Source organism: Eutrigla gurnardus (assembly GCF_963514095.1).
Source record: "Eutrigla gurnardus genome assembly, chromosome: 12".
Lineage (NCBI taxonomy): Eukaryota > Metazoa > Chordata > Actinopteri > Perciformes > Triglidae > Eutrigla > Eutrigla gurnardus.
In genome coordinates, this window is record NC_139926.1 from 22465193 (window position 1) to 22481295 (window position 16103).

The 16103-nt window shown below is 42.7% G+C and overlaps 2 protein-coding genes across 4 annotated transcripts in view; one reads left to right on the plus strand and one right to left on the minus strand.

The window, feature by feature from the left end:
* LOC311021654 (uncharacterized protein) overlaps nt 1-12866 on the plus strand; it is a 32771-nt gene extending 19905 nt beyond the window's left edge. Inside the window, exons 8-54 of the mRNA XM_084022340.1 lie at nt 280-351; nt 1099-1143; nt 1250-1303; nt 1484-1537; nt 1909-1962; nt 2101-2154; nt 2231-2284; nt 2476-2520; nt 2655-2708; nt 2853-2897; nt 3076-3129; nt 3396-3494; nt 3986-4030; nt 4123-4221; nt 4312-4365; nt 4467-4574; nt 4774-4827; nt 5023-5121; nt 5235-5288; nt 5411-5509; nt 5611-5664; nt 5742-5795; nt 5888-5941; nt 6061-6114; nt 6291-6335; nt 6419-6517; nt 6692-6799; nt 6956-7009; nt 7205-7258; nt 7558-7611; nt 7704-7757; nt 7870-7977; nt 8240-8293; nt 8512-8565; nt 8737-8898; nt 9026-9133; nt 9270-9377; nt 9479-9532; nt 9613-9720; nt 9954-10007; nt 10162-10269; nt 10379-10432; nt 10542-10649; nt 10861-11170; nt 11351-11532; nt 11749-11991; nt 12535-12866. Of these exons, the coding sequence (XP_083878466.1) occupies nt 280-351; nt 1099-1143; nt 1250-1303; nt 1484-1537; nt 1909-1962; nt 2101-2154; nt 2231-2284; nt 2476-2520; nt 2655-2708; nt 2853-2897; nt 3076-3129; nt 3396-3494; nt 3986-4030; nt 4123-4221; nt 4312-4365; nt 4467-4574; nt 4774-4827; nt 5023-5121; nt 5235-5288; nt 5411-5509; nt 5611-5664; nt 5742-5795; nt 5888-5941; nt 6061-6114; nt 6291-6335; nt 6419-6517; nt 6692-6799; nt 6956-7009; nt 7205-7258; nt 7558-7611; nt 7704-7757; nt 7870-7977; nt 8240-8293; nt 8512-8565; nt 8737-8898; nt 9026-9133; nt 9270-9377; nt 9479-9532; nt 9613-9720; nt 9954-10007; nt 10162-10269; nt 10379-10432; nt 10542-10649; nt 10861-11170; nt 11351-11532; nt 11749-11991; nt 12535-12681 (3942 nt within the window). The 3' untranslated portion in view covers nt 12682-12866. The remainder of the gene's footprint in view (nt 1-279; nt 352-1098; nt 1144-1249; nt 1304-1483; nt 1538-1908; nt 1963-2100; nt 2155-2230; nt 2285-2475; nt 2521-2654; nt 2709-2852; nt 2898-3075; nt 3130-3395; nt 3495-3985; nt 4031-4122; nt 4222-4311; nt 4366-4466; nt 4575-4773; nt 4828-5022; nt 5122-5234; nt 5289-5410; nt 5510-5610; nt 5665-5741; nt 5796-5887; nt 5942-6060; nt 6115-6290; nt 6336-6418; nt 6518-6691; nt 6800-6955; nt 7010-7204; nt 7259-7557; nt 7612-7703; nt 7758-7869; nt 7978-8239; nt 8294-8511; nt 8566-8736; nt 8899-9025; nt 9134-9269; nt 9378-9478; nt 9533-9612; nt 9721-9953; nt 10008-10161; nt 10270-10378; nt 10433-10541; nt 10650-10860; nt 11171-11350; nt 11533-11748; nt 11992-12534) is intronic.
* A 2244-nt stretch (nt 12867-15110) lies between these two features.
* The window catches only part of gulp1a (GULP PTB domain containing engulfment adaptor 1a), a 68467-nt gene continuing 67474 nt past the window's right edge, over nt 15111-16103 (minus strand). For all 3 annotated transcript variants that reach the window (XM_084022342.1, XM_084022344.1, XM_084022343.1), the window contains one exon: nt 15111-15939. In XM_084022342.1, coding sequence (XP_083878468.1) covers nt 15868-15939 — 72 coding nt within the window. In that variant the 3' untranslated portion in view covers nt 15111-15867. The remainder of the gene's footprint in view (nt 15940-16103) is intronic.

Genomic DNA, 16103 nt, shown 5'->3' on the forward strand with positions numbered 1-16103 from the left:
TTGTGCCGTGCAACCGCACAAATGTTCACCTACATGCATGTTCTAATGGCAAACAAAAGACCAACACTACACGTTGAACCCTATTGACCTTTACTCATCCAGACATGACATCAACACCCAGTTATAGATCTTTTTAGTTTGTAAATACTGAATCAACTGTCCTTCATGTGTTCGATTGTATATCCACATTTATTTATTTTTGCATTACTGATGAATATCAATACACGCTGGTTATACAACAGTTAGCCTAAAACCAGAGGCTGTGTGCTTCCCCTGCAGGGTCTGGGATCCCAGATGGCTGGCGTGATGGATGGAAAAAATGGACCTCAAGGCGTGTTGAGTGGCGCACGGGTAAGAGGATGTCCGAAAAATATGGACTAATCTAATCTGAATGCACTAAAATTAGGATTGATTCTGTATTGGAAAAATAATTTTCAGCTTGTAGCTGTGTTTAGAAGAACCAACAGGAAGAGAGTCGTAAATCGTTTGCTCTGGTTTCCCAATTTGTCTTTAATACATCTTTAGGCTCGAAGGATAGAGATTTATTGCACAGGTTGTAAAGCAGTCTGGAATGATTTTGTAATTTCCGGCTAAATCAACAAAGTTTACTTTATTTATTTGGTGTAAGTTGATGGATCTTTGTTCATTCCTCAACTTAAACACACACGTTTATACCAGGTGGGGTGTTGCAGCTGCACCCAGTTTGTAACTCAGGCTTTCTATTATACATTGTAGTCCAAGCCAAGGACAATTTAAGATCAAGACATTTGAAACTACAACCTTTGCTGTGAAAACCTGCAGTCTTCATTTAATAACTTAAAGGGTCATATTTTAAAAACTGAATGTCATTTTTGGCATATTGCCCGACACCAGAAAAAAACAACAACTATACATGAGTTTATAGAGTTTATACATTAAAAATGAATCCGCAAAATGGAGCCAAGATTCCACGCAGTGTCAAAGAGACCATTAATCAGTTTACAACAAATGGAAGATCAGGGTCATGTTACACTCAGAGGGCAAACTTCTGCCACTACCATCGGTAGGATTCAGCTGCATTCTGTTCATCATTTAACTTTTGCATCATATTTGTTTTAGGGAGAGTCTGGGCCAAGAGGAGCTCCTGGGCCAAGTGGGAACGCTGTAAGTCCCCAGTAAACACAATATAATAATATTTCAATGCTTTTTCATTTTTTTGTATCTCTCCAGGTTTATCTAAGTGTTTTGTCTCTTCCCTCACTATTCTAAGGGTCAAGCTGGACCCCAAGGATCTCCTGGAGATGTCGGCGATCCTGGGCATATGGTAAAGCATCATCCTTCTGTATAATTTCTCTTTATGGTCAAATCAGCAATACACTTGATTAATTTTGATGTTCATGTTGGAGCACAACTGCAACAGAGTATCTATCACCGTTTTGGCCTCAACACATTGTAATTGTACCGTGATGGATGGATGTTTACACTCTGACTGTGACTTTTTCAGGGTCCTATGGGCCAAAGAGGACCTGAGGGCCCTGCAGGAAAAGCAGGTGAAGATGTAAGTCGGCTCTGGGACAAAATCACTTTGTGTCTGACTGAAAACTACATCAGTTTTATGTCTATGTTGATGGTTAATATACCCACAAATGTTAATGAAGTGTTTAAGTGTGTAGTTAGCATCACATACTGTATTATCAGTGAGTCAATTTTCAAAAAAGAAACATTCAATAGCATTTTCTGTGTTGGTATGTGGTGGTCATGATGTCATGAAGATAATGAAAGCATTATGTGTCGATGTGCCCAAACATCTTGATAAGCAAAAACAACACATTAAGTCAAAAATGTGGGATTGGATGGCAATCATTTCACTATTACCGCCAAATATTTTGCAGCGGACTAGGTTTGTAATGTGTTAATGTCGTCACACAGGGAGAACCAGGCAGAGGAGGAAATGCAGGAGAAGTTGGATTCCCTGGATCAGCAGTAAGTTTGCAGACCTCGATACTTAACTGCACATACACTGTGTCTTCTCATTCAATCATAACCCCAAGATGTGTGCAGTTAGTGCACCTTCACTGGCTTTAACCATAAATCAACGCTGTTCCATGTCACGCTTTTCAGGGAGGCAGAGGGTTTCCAGGAACACCCGGGCCTCCTGGACTGAAGGGTCACAGGGTGAGTAACGCTAAGGAGGAACACCAACGGGCGTGCTGACTTCTACCTACTTAACTATTCTTCTCTTTGTTAACAGGGCCATGGTGGAATAATTGGCCAAAAGGGTGAAACCGGAGCACTTGGATCCAAGGTATAAATTAATCCAAATTCAAATCAATTTCAACAGTTTGTTTGAGCATGAAAAGCTGATTTCTATTGTTGCTTAAGTGAAACCTGTTTGACTTAATTACTATATGAATGAACTGCCTTGCTAAACGGCTTGTAAACACCCCGCCGCCATGCTATTTTATGACTGAAGTACTTCTTCTGTGGTTTTTGTAGGGTGCTACAGGGCCTCCCGGCCAAATGGGAATAAACGGACCCATGGTGAGTTATTCTATGCTTTCTTTTATAGATTATTGTGCTTTTACTTTTCTAAATGTTCTGAAAGCTCTTAATTGAGGCAAGGCGTTTGCATTGGATGAGGAACACTGAAATGTATCACTGCTTGTGTATAACAGGGTCCTGCTGGGATGCCAGGAGAGAGAGGACGCTCTGGACCCGGCGGCATAGCCGTAAGAAACATCTGCGACCATTATTTTTCTCATAGATTTGATAATGATTATATCAAATGTGCATTAATTGTTTACAAAGGAAGTGCTTTACATCAGCGTATAACTGCAATTTATAAATCAGAGTGATATGATTTTGTCATTTAGGGTAAACGTGGTATGCCTGGTAATCTTGGAAAGCCTGGTCCAATGGTAAGTCAGCATTCACAACATGTATTATCAAGGTGGATTTGAGTGGAAAATTATGGGAAGACCTCATTACCTGCTTAAACTCTGCATATTTCATTCAATATTTGTGTACATTTGTCACCCATTTGCAAATTTATTATGCTTTATTGAAATCTAATTGGCATTGTTGTTGGTGTAACAGGGTCCCTTGGGTCTCAGTGGTCCGACTGGATATCCAGGAACCCCAGGAATGAAGGTAGGAACAGTAAAACCCTCCTCCGGCTACATGCTAATGCTAATGGACTCTTTTAATGGCTCTGTAATGGAAATTATATACTTAATCAGTTATTTACCCTTAAATATCAAATGTATTACTGCTGTTTTCTATTATATTACATGCTGCTATTATCTGTTTAGGTTTGAGACCTATGTACTGTATGAGACCAAACTGGCACCTCATTTTCAAATGTATCAGTGTCACATTTATTTATCTCAACTGTGTATGGTGATGCTCTTCCATAGGGACAACCAGGCGCCACTGGAGTCCGAGGTCCAGAGGGCCCACAGGGACAGAGAGGAGAGACCGGTCATCTCGGTAGAGCTGGACCAGTTGGTCTAAGGGTGAATTTCTCACTTTACTTATTTTATAAATCACCTGCAGTTCATCCTAAGGAAGTTATAAATGAAGCTAAAACAACTATGGTGGAACATGCAAGGCTGGCATGTGTGTATACTACTAGTTATGTTGATGCTAGTGTTTAGCATTAGCAACTCACAGGCTACAGAGTTGATTGTATACGAGGTTCAGGGAGGGGGCTGGGCGGTGAGGTCAAGCCAATAAAGTTGGCTATACTTCACCTGGCTCCAGATCAGCTAATGGCAAAATTAAAATGCAAGAATTGGGTTTCAACCAGTAGAGGGCAGTCACTATGTATATTTATTACACAATATGTAGAATGCACAAAAATGTCAAGATTGGGACCTGAATCCAGAAACAAAATGACTAAATCCCCACAGCCGAAAACAATCGTTTGTGGGTTAAGGTATTCTTAAACTTGTCAGCATGCTGCTCACTACAATGCTTTCTATCTAACTGAATGTTGTGTTCAAAGGGACCCACGGGTACGGATGGTGGGCCTGGTACCAAAGGACCAGTGGTATGTACAGTGCACAGTTATTTCTTTTAAACAACATGTTCACTATTTATGTTACAAAAAAGGTCAAATATAACATGCATTACTCTTCACAGGGTAACCTTGGTCCACAAGGTCAAGGCGGCCATGCTGGACCCTTCGGCCCACCAGGACCTCAAGGAAGCACTGGTCAGCCTGGTATCAAAGGACAATTGGTAAATGTTTAAACTTTATTGCTTTTCATTGCTGGAATCTGTTTTAAATTGCTGAATAAACAGTGGTAATAATTGCCGTTTGTGTTACAGGGAGATGTCGGTGTAGGAGGATTTAAAGGAGAGTCTGGACCCAAAGGAGAACCTGTAAGCTTCTAGTCTCTCTCTCTATAGGAAGAACAAGGTTTTAATGCTGCTCTATGAGACACGCATGTTTAAACAACACCAACATTCATGCAACCTTCTAGGGTCCGTCAGGCTCTCAGGGAGTGCTCGGACCTCAGGGTGAAGAAGGAAAGCGAGGACCGCGTGGAGACTCCGGCTCCGTCGGTGTCCTCGGTCCCCCTGGAGAGAGAGTGAGTTGGCATTCTGCGTCCTGCATTAACATTAATCAGTCAGAGAGCTGCAAGGTCAGGGGTCATCTCAGTAAATGGGAGGCAGCAGTTATTAGAGACACAAATCACGCTCAGTACGATCTACTATTGTTACTCATTGTTTGTGTAAGAATTAAAGTATGAACATGGGGTGGAATCTAACTCATGATCTGTTTTTCAGGGATCTCCGGGTAACAGAGGATTCCCCGGTGCTGATGGTTTACCAGGACCTAAGGTGCGTAATTGTCTCCACCTGCATATCATAGTAATAATTCAAACAATTGAGGCAAGATATGTTAATAGTACCACAGTAGTGGATATCAGTAGCTTCTTGCCAGATGTGAGATTTTTGCTGTTGGTGTTTTATTTGGCACTCACACGTTTCAATCAGCAAAACTGAATGACTTATCATCTATTTTTCTTTCCAAAGGGAGCCCAAGGAGACCGTGGAACATCCGGCCCACCTGGGCCAAAAGCTTCTGTGGGAGACCCCGGACGTACAGGAGAACCTGGTCTACCAGGTGCAAGGGTAATACTGAAGCTCGGCATTCCGATTTCGATCTGCTATTTCATCATCATCAGTTATAATGTCTGTATCCCACATTTCCATTGCTCATATATTTGTTTGCCTCTCAATCAAAGGGTCTTACTGGTACCCCTGGAGTCCAGGGAGCAGAGGGCAAGCCAGGACCATTGGTAAGTTACAGTGATTAACCCTAACCCCATTAGAAATTAGAAATTGACTTAGCATCCATCTAATGATAACTACTATGAGAATAAGTAATTATTGAGTCTGCGTGTGGTTTTCCTTTGCTTAGGGAGCTCCAGGTGAAGATGGCCGTCCAGGCCCAGCAGGGTCCATTGGAAACAGAGGACCTGCAGGAACCATGGGAGGACCAGGCCCCAAGGGCTTCAGTGTAAGGCGGCAGGGTCACTCCAAACTTTGCATTAACAGTCAGTCAGGTCTGTTTAATCTCCTGTTCTGATTCTAAGACAAACCATGTTTTTACACTTGAAGGGTGACCCAGGAAAGACAGGTGAACAAGGATCTGCAGGAGTGTCAGGTCAAAGAGTGAGTATTGTTTATGAATGAAAGAGTGTGTGGTACATGTTGTTTGGGCAGATTGTTAAGTGTCTCTTTGTCTTCAGGGTCCTCCTGGAAAAGATGGAGAAGTTGGCCCTGCTGGCCCCCCTGGCCCATCTGTAAGTGTCTCATTCTTCATTCATTGTATGTATGTAACTTCTTGTATTCCTGCAATGACAAATTACTAAGTTGTTACTGTGTCCTTTTAAAGGGGGTTGCAGGAGACAGAGGAGAGCAGGGACCTCCGGGTGTGAATGGATTCCAGGTGCGTTGTTGGTAGTTAGATAGTAATGAACGTTTACGAACACTTGTTTCTTGAGACATGTGACCCAAGTCTGCTGAAGACGTGCCCTGATGGTCATGTTTAACTCTTGTGTTTGTTAGGGTTTGCCTGGAAATCAAGGGCCTCCTGGAGAATCTGGAAAACCAGGTGACCAAGTGAGTCTGACAGACGCTATAAATGCTGCTTTGGGCTAAAGGACTGAAGCACATTCACTTTCACTCTGATATCTTTGATGTTGCAATCTGTCCTGACATATTTCAATCAGTTAAATTGTCATAATTGAGAAATTGATCTGGATTAATTTAAGTAATGTATTGCTTGTTTCCATCAGGGTATTCCTGGAGAGCTTGGATCTGTGGGACAAATTGGACCGAGGGTAGGTGAACTTCCGCTATGCTACATTATTCAGACGGTAAAGCTGAATACCTCAAGCTCAAGCTGATGGTTTTTCTTCCCCAGGGAGAGCGTGGTATTCCTGGGGAGAGAGGAGAGCTGGGTCTGACTGGTCTGCAGGGACCAAAGGGAATCCCTGGTGCACCTGGACCAGATGGGCCAAAGGTACAGTAAAGGGGCCTCACCTGAATGTACAGCATGTTGACCGTGTGATAAGGATTGAACTAAAAAGATAGTAACATTTAAACATTTAAAAATACAATATTGAGTGTACCTTATAGAATGAAAATGTGTGTAAGCGATAAGCCTGCTAACATTGCTGTTTGTTTGACACTGAAGGGTAGTCCTGGTCCCACTGGTGCTCTTGGGGACATCGGTCCTCCTGGTCTCCAGGGAATGCCAGGAGAGAGGGGCATCTCTGGTCCTTCTGGGCCTAAAGGTGACAGAGTAAGTGCATCATTATCTTCTCTTTTATGCTATAAAATGCTTATCTATAATGTATATTCCACAGAAGAACATCTAATTGCAAACTAGGTTAATGAATGCAAGTACAAGATACGTTGCATAGCTGCTGAGTCTTACTTTTTGCTGTATTTTGTACAGGGAGCGCTTGGTGAGAAAGGATCAGAAGGTACAGCTGGAAACGATGGTGCAAGAGTAAGCAACCTGTCTTTCACTCGCAGCCATGAACAAGGAATATACATTCACACTTGTAAATAAACTGATGCTGTATAAGTGCACATTCAGGACTTGTCTCAGCTTGTTCAGAGAAAGGTGCCCACTGACTTGCCTGCACAAGTTACTGGTAATGTGAGCGGAGATCCCCCAACCTGATCTGTTTTCTCTTAACAGGGAGCCCCAGGTCCCGTTGGCCCGCTAGGACCTGCTGGACCCAGTGGTGAGAAGGTAGAGTATTTTTCTTCTCTTTCACACACACATTAAGAGGCTGCTATTCCCATTTTAATGATTCAATGTGATGAAAAGTTCTAGGAAAGTGACGATTCCCAGGATGCCCACTATGTTGTTAATCTTTTCTTTTCTTGGCTGCGTCTGAGAGCATCTTTCACCGGACCAGGACAAGGACAGTCCTTGGGTTGAATGTGTCTGAAAACATAAAAATACTATAATACAGGATTTATGGGGCAACAGAGTCTCAATGAATGGCTGTAGATAATATTATCAGTAAGTTTGTAATATCTTTGCAGGGAGAACCTGGACCCAAAGGACCTCATGGACCCCCAGGATCCAGAGGAGTGCCAGTAAGTAGACTCGGCCAGTGTTTATAGTGGTAATACAGAATGGGTGTACATTTCTATATCAACTCACTGTAATAATCTCTCTCCTATAACAGGGATCAAGAGGTGACCCCGGCCCAATTGGTGCTGTTGGATTTGCTGGACCTCCTGTAAGTAGTCATTCATACATTGTGTTTCATAAATCCTATTAATGGCTATATGATGCTCGAGGAGGTGATGTAAACGTTATAACCGATTCAACTTGTTTCACACATTCTACAGGGTCCTGATGGCCAACCTGGAGTCAAGGGAGAGCCTGGAGAACCAGGCCAAAAAGGAGATGCAGGATCACCAGGACCTCAAGGCTTGTCTGGAGCTCACGGACCACCTGTGAGTCACACACAGAAAGGACACAAGATTAAAAAATGAAAAATTTCACTTGAGTTATTCGATTTAATATAGCTGTTTTTATGCAGGCAACTTGTACAACTTGTGTCATCTGTCATCTCTTTATGTGGTCCACTCTGGAAGTTTTATTTTGTTAACCCAAATTGATGAATTGTTCTGTATGTCTTCAACGTTCCAGAGACGCCAGCTTTCACGTTAAACATGCTGCTGATGAATGTTCCCTCATACCGTGTTGTTTTTGTAGGGGCCAACTGGAGTTGCTGGATTGAAAGGCGGAAGAGGAACACAGGGTGCACCGGTAAGATCATTTCATAGTTACATACGTATTAAGATAAGGTGGAATTAAAGGGAGTAGAAAGGAGTTCATGATCATAGTGTGTCACTCCTGATTGTTCAATTCCTCTAATGTAGAGTTTGAAGTTTGAATAATGTGTCACTTTTCCACACAGGAGACATTGGTATCTGTTGAACTTGTAAAGAACTATCTAATCACTGTGTATACTTTTCTCCTTCCAGGGCCCCACTGGTTTCCCTGGATCTGCAGGACGAGTCGGCCCGCCAGGCCCAACCGTAAGTACTGGCCTGCATTTTTATGAGAACACAGTCAGGATAACAGGAAGAAATATTTGACATTAAAGCGTAATAATGATATAATTCCCTTAAAGGTGCAATATGCTATAGTTTCCTCAAATAAAAACAAATTGAATGCATGTATCTCATGACCACTTCCATTCCTGCCAGGGTCCACTTGGGGAACCCGGACCCCTTGGACCTCCAGGGAAAGAGGGTCCTCTCGGTCTCCGTGGAGACCACGGACCCCCCGGAAGACAAGGAGAGCGAGGACCAGCAGGACCACCTGGCAGCCTAGGAGACAAAGGGGACTCTGGAGAAGACGGACCAACAGTAAACTTTACATTATAGTTACAAATTTTCATGCAGATTAATTTACTTTTAAACCACGTTATTAATATGCTACTTTTCTAAACAGACATACATCTAAATGCTCTGTGTGTGGTGTTGTCTGCTCTAGGGTCCTGATGGTCCCCCAGGCCCAGACGGAACTACAGGACAGAGAGGCATTGTGGGTCTTCCTGGTCAGAGAGGAGAGCGTGGTATGCCAGGCCTTCCAGGACCCGGGGTCAGTATTCTTCTGAGTGTCTTTCTTCATGTCATTGATCATGAATCATATAAGTTCTGTTTCTCCATCTTTAATCACAATATTTTATTCCAGTGTCAATTTTGACTTTATGTGGAATGTATGTTTCTTTTTTTAGGGTCCACCAGGAAAACAGGGATCCACCGGAACACCTGGAGATAAAGGCCCCCCAGGCCCAGTTGGTTCTCCTGGTGCAAACGGACCCCGCGGTGATCCTGGTCCAGATGTGATTGAAACCGTTTTTAATTAATTATGGTTCTCAAATTATATTACCCAAGTGTGTCTATAATTTGCTGCTGTCTTAATATTTCCTGGTCTGGTCCTCAGGGCCCTGCTGGATCTGATGGCCCACCAGGCAAAGACGGCGTTCTAGGACAAAGAGTAAGAGGCGGAAAGAATGTTAACGTCACCCGTTTGTTATTCTACACATTTCAAGTGACTGACGGGTGTAATTTCACCAGGGAGCCCGAGGAGATTCTGGTCCAGAAGGTTTGGTCGGTCCCCAGGGACTCCCTGGCACTCCAGGACCTGTCGGTGTTCCGGGTGATGCTGGAAGGAGAGGAGACGCTGTAAGTCCCTTCTTTGTGTTTAGTCCACCAGGAAACAAAACTGTAATAACAGATTCACGCATGAACGCCGTCTGAGGGTTGATCTGATTGAAGCCCAGCAGGCACATTGGAACGTGTGTGAGCTTAATACAAAGCGATGGGGATGATGTGTTTGGGGATAACAACAAGGGGGGGAGTGCTGACAGAGGGACGTGGTCCCTGAAGGGCTTCTAACGATCCCGACTCATTTGCAGGGATCAAGAGGACCTCTGGGTCCACCTGGCTCAGCTGGAAAGAGAGGATTAGTGGTGAGTTTCCAACTCGATGTACCACACACTCACGTACACTAGGGGCGCTGTACATTTTTGTGAATGATGCATCTGCATGAAATTTACAAATTTACAATGAAAACGTCCCCATTTCAAAATGATCACGAGATGTGTTAAAATCTTTCTAATTCAGGGACCCCAAGGACCAAGGGGAGATAATGGTGACCTGGGAGATCATGGAGAGAGAGGGCAGAAGGGACACCGAGGCTTCACTGGTTTGCAGGGTCTTCCTGGACCTCCAGTAAGTTAAAGTGGTGCTCATTAATCCAATCCAATAGGAGTCAAATCTAATGTTGAAATCGAATGCGTTATTATAAAGAGACTAATGAATATTCACCTCTTGCTTTTAGGGTACAACAGGTGAGCAGGGAGCTCCGGGAATCGTTGGACCAAGCGGACCAAGGGTAAATGCTATGAAAACACAATATATATTTGTTTTATTTCAGCAATCATTGATTGATTGAATGATTATGAGGCAGAATAGTAAGCATCTTTCATATGAATATGATTCAGGGGCCTCCTGGACCTGTTGGGCCTCCTGGAAAGGAAGGATACATTGGACAACCTGGACCGATGGGACCTCCTGGAGTCCGTGGAATCGGTGGAGAAATCGGACCTGAGGTATGAACTGATAGAAAAAGATTCCGGCAAATGTGGACTTTAAGAAATATGAGACTGACTTTAAATAGTTGAACATCTTTTCAACAGATTTTCCGTAAGTCAAGAACAAAGAGACTACTTTAAGTGTCCTATTATTGTGTGTGTAGAGTTCTGACCGGAAAATCAAAACATGAAAATTGTACATACTACACATACAATACCAAATCCACAGGGCCCTCCAGGAGAGGATGGACCCCCAGGCCCCCCTGGTCCTGCAGGACGTCCCACGGCTGCTATCGAAGACCTCTTTGGCCGCACGGACGATTACGACATGGGCCCTCCACCTCCTCCCGAGTTCAGCGAGGACGAGGCCATGCCCAACAGCAACTCCTCCACCATAGTGGCCGTGGACCCCGGCGTCCAGGCCACCCTGAAGGCCCTCAGCAGCCAGATCAGCAGCATGAAGAGCCCCGACGGCAGCAAGAAACATCCTGCCAGGACCTGCGACGACCTGAAGAGATGCTACCCCATGAAGAAGAGTGGTGAGTGTCGGTGGCGTGTTTGGGAGGATTTCACGTTTAACATGATCCACTGAGAAATATTATCGGGGCACGATGCCTCCAAGTTGTCAGCTAAACTTGCTTGTATGCAATACAGCGGAGTTTATTTTACCGTTGTGGTCAAAAGCTTCACATTTTAAAATTCCTGATCGCCCTGTTTAGGGGAGTTCTGGGTGGATCCAAACCAAGGCAGCGTAGAAGACGCCATCAAGGTGCACTGCAACATGGACACCGGGGAGACCTGCATCACTGCCAACCCATCCAGCATACCTCGTAAAGCGTGGTGGAGCTCTGCCAGGAACAAACCCGTGTGGTTCGGAGCCGACATCAACCGTGGAACACATGTGAGCAGTTACAGTTTGACGATGGGGGAGAGGGAAGCAGGGCCGTTCAGGGCCGAGGCACACTGAAGTTGTTGAATATTTTATTGTAATTGAAACATTAAGAGCTACATCCTGAGAGCGGTGCAGGAATGTAATGTTCCTGTAAAAAGAGTGAAACTCATGTTGGAGCTTTATTAGTGTGACTCTGCATTGATTGCATTATTTTTATTCCTCTAGTTCACTTACGGCAACAATGATCAGTCGGCAAATGCCATCACAGTTCAGATGACTTTCATCCGCCTGCTCTCCAAAGAGGCGTCTCAGTCCATCACCTACAACTGCAAGAACTCTGTGGGCTACAAGGACGAGAGGACGGGCAACTTAAAGAAAGCTGTGATCCTCAAGGGCTCTAACGACCTGGAGCTCAAAGCCGAGGGAAACAACCGCTTCAGATACACGGTGGTGGAGGACTCCTGCTCTGTAAGTTCCCACAGATCAACAGTGGCTTTGCTCTTCTTTTTTTCATATTAATTTGTTATTCACTGCATCAAAGGTTTCTGTAAGGGATGCTTTATTACATGTTTTTGTTGTTCTCAACAAATCCCGTGAAATGACCAAAAGCAACGAAAGTAAAGCAAATTTTAAGCCACATATTAAAAATATCAAATACACTTGACTATGCAAGTGTATTTCACTCAAAAATTGGCGTATTGCCTTGGCTTTATGCAGGGACTGCCCATTTATCAGACAACCCATTTTGGTGGAGACCAACAATAGAGTAATCAATACAATCAATTTATTGTTGGTTTTGGGCTTCTCGTGGGGTTTGTTGAAAGTTAAGGGAATAGAAAAGTATTTGAAGTTACTTCAAAGAAAGACAATTCCTGAAGTTAAATGATTGGTACAGTGAGGCAGCAAAAAGTAATAAAAAAGTCTGTCTGACCTTTCATTAAGTTGTATCGATCCTCGTTGTGGAGAAGTATTAAGTTTGTCACTGACCTTCTATTTGTCAATCTTTCACAGCAAGCAAATGGCAAATGGGGCAAGACGGTGTTTGAGTACAGGACACAGAAAACGGCAAGACTTCCTATTGTGGATTTGGCCCCTGTGGACATTGGCGGCGCAGATCAAGAGTTCGGCATCGATATCGGGCCTGTGTGCTTCTTGTAAAATCGTCAGCAGGGATGCGTGGAGGAGAATCCCGAGACTATTGAACTGACAGCTGACCCGATCAGCCACATTGTACATACGAGTACTGAGGACTATTCTGGCCCTGTGGCAAGATATTTATTGTGCCTTTCAACCCAGTTCAAGACATCGAAGATTTGTAACTTAGAATGAATGTTTGGAATTTACTTCAAAAATTGGTATAAAAAAAAACGAGTCAGAATCATTCCTCTGTCTTCTTGTGTATGTTTGACTCCAAGCGTGATGCATCTCGAGGCTCACTAATGGTGAAGTTTGGTCCAAAGATATTACCCTTTTTATTTTTATTTCATAAAAAACAACATTGCCAAAGATTGTTGAGCATGAACGCTTTAAAATAGTAATTATAACTGCTGTTTATAGGCCCAGAGGAATCCCACTGAAGTCAAATGTTGTCCCTCCGTTACTATTTTTTTAAAGATTTGTCTACTCATTTTTTTTTATTTGAAATGTTTGCATATACAACAACATTGTGGTGCTATTGAGGAAACAAATACAGCCAATGACGCTTTAACAGGCACAGGCATCAGACAGTTTTGATGAACCAATGTCTGTATTCAGTTCTTTTAAAACTCTGTACCGAGAACGTACGACATTAAAAGACGACATTAAGACTGTCGATCCCTCAGTGTTAGCTACCTCGTCACTGAAACAATGACACTCCATGTAAATCTTCTTTCACAGGTGCTGTTTTGTAAGTAGTGTGATCCTTGTGCGCTCCTCCCGGCTGGGCGGTACAGGGCAGGGTGTGGGGCTACCAATAAAGATCTTTCTGTCCACGATGGAGAGACGAATGAGGTGTCGTGTGAGTAGTGTGTGGTGATTTGTAACATTTTTTTCCCTTCAATTTCAGTATCGTTTAAAAGGTAGCACAGAATATTCTATTTTTATGCATGTCAGTTCCCCCCCCTTTCAGTATCCTGGACTTATATGCTCTTGAAATCCTTTTTATAATCAGTCTTATAGGATGAGGTGGCTGTGAGTTGCCTGTCTGCTTTGTATTTCTTGCTATGCAACAAATTAAACAAACTGCTTGTTAATCCCCCCAAACTCTTTGTCATATTGATTCAGGTATAGTTAGGTCCTTTACGTTTGTCATTTTGCACGCAAACTCGTTTGTAGACATATTTTGTAGTTAAAAAGATTATGTGTTTAACATAATGTTCACAGTTGTTTTTTTAATGTAAGCTGTTTGTTTAAAATGTTCATGAATGTGCCGCCGAGTAATTCTATTGTGACCTTTTGGTTCATATTGGAGTATATTTATTATAGATTTTGTAACTCTTGCGCGGCTCGACTGCCTGCTAACACCCTAAAGGCAGAGAGGAGAAGAAAGTGGCTTTCCACGCTGGAAGCAGAGGCGTTTCATCCTTGGAAATAAATATTGAAAATACTTCTCGCTGCCTGTTCTTGTTTGAGAAGATTTCATTTGGTTCTTTTTGTACGATAAGAGAATCATTTCAGCCTCAAGAGGTGTGAAATCCTGAGGCGAAAAACCCAAGAAAATAGAGATGAAGGGAAGAAAATCGGATGTTAGACTACAAAATGAACATACATGTTAATTGAAGAAGTAGGACAACTGCAGAACGAGACTGACTCAACATTACAAACCACAGAGTATCTATACAGCAAATCATTCTAGTAGGCTACTGTGAGGCTGTAGTTACAGCAATGATATGTGCTAAATGCTAGTGCCAACATGCAAACAATGACAATGCTAACCTGTTGAAGTATAGCAGGTAATATTTGCCCGGCTCGCCGTCTTAGTTTAGTGTTTACTAAAATTAGCTAATGTGCCTCAGTCACAAAGGAATGAGAATGCCCCACCATCTTACTTAAGCATGTTAGCATGTGTGTATATTTGCATAATGAACACCAACACGAGGCTGTTGGGGAATGCCATTCCTTTTGCACATTTTTGATGTTATACCAAAGCATTGGACGAATGTGGATCACGTTACAATTCATGCAGTTGGGAACACATGTTTTTACAGTAAGACGCTGGAATAGTGGAGTTTTTAGTCAACCTCTTGGTGGAGCTAGAGGAAAAGTCAGAGGATCATCAATGTCTGTAGGGTTCATCATCTGGGAACCAAGAATGTGTGAACCAAAAAATGCTGTGCCCATCAGCAGTTCACTGGATAAGTGAACGCTTTGACCTGCTGGTGATGCCAGAGGGGGGAAAAAATCACAGGATCACTTAAGTCAGTAGGGTTCATCCTCTGGGAACTATGAATGCACTGGATTTCACAGCCATTGACATATGTCAGTCTGGACCATTTGTTGGACCGATCCAATGCCAACCATGCTGCTCTGAATCACAAAGAACACAAACATACAAAACAGCTAAAAGTCACACAAATAACATTCAATGATAGAATCAATGAGTAGCATTTTGTTGCAGTAAGATTTTCTTTAATATCTGTAACAGCAAAGACAATGCAACCAAAAGTAAAATAGTGGAATAGTACTGGAGACAGAGACTGTCCAAAAAGTGCCTTCTGGTGCAAGAAAATAGGAGACTAAAATGATGACAATGCAACAATATGACAAGTTAATACTGAAATGGAAAATCAAACCTATGAAATGCAAAATTAAAATTAAAATTTAAAAATACCAAAAAGACACAACAACTAAGTGTTGAAAACAAAAATGTGGAAGAATCAGCCAAAAAGAAAAAGATTAATTGACTACATAATGAGTAAAATGTGATGTTACGGATATGCTGATGCTCGTGTTAATGATACAGATTCCATTTTTTATTTCCCGCCAGCGTGTGTTCGGGATACAAACAGGAATGTGTTACAATACAACAATAGAATTCAAATGGTGCATACACACAAACTGTCTCATATGAAAATTTTGCCACATATTGTACCATGGACATATTCGACTATTTACATCTCTCGTTGCCTGTGCGAGCAAAAGTACTTTTTCCTTTTTTACAAAAATAGTTATTTTTCTATAATGGATCTGAGTCTACCTTGAAGTATTGAAAAAACAAAAAACAAAAAAACAAATCTAAATGCAAATGCATATAAACCTCAAGATGAAAAACCGTGACATCTTGACTCAACCGTGGAGTGGATTTTGGCACTTCTTCATACAAACGGGGGTTAAAAGTACGCGACAAAGAGCATCTTCATGGCATCAGCAGCGGCTGTCTAGGGGGTCCAGAGAGAAGACGGTGCCCTCTAGGGTTAGTCCCATTTTGAACCCCTCCTGGAAGACAAGTCGCAGAACAGCTGTGAGGCTCGGCAGAGTGACCTTTACATTAGAACCAACGGAGAAACGGGAACGGAAAAGGGAATGAACTAAACGGAACAGACACTACAACACTGTCGTGCCGCCATGCTCGGACATGCAATGTGTGGAAGATCGACGAC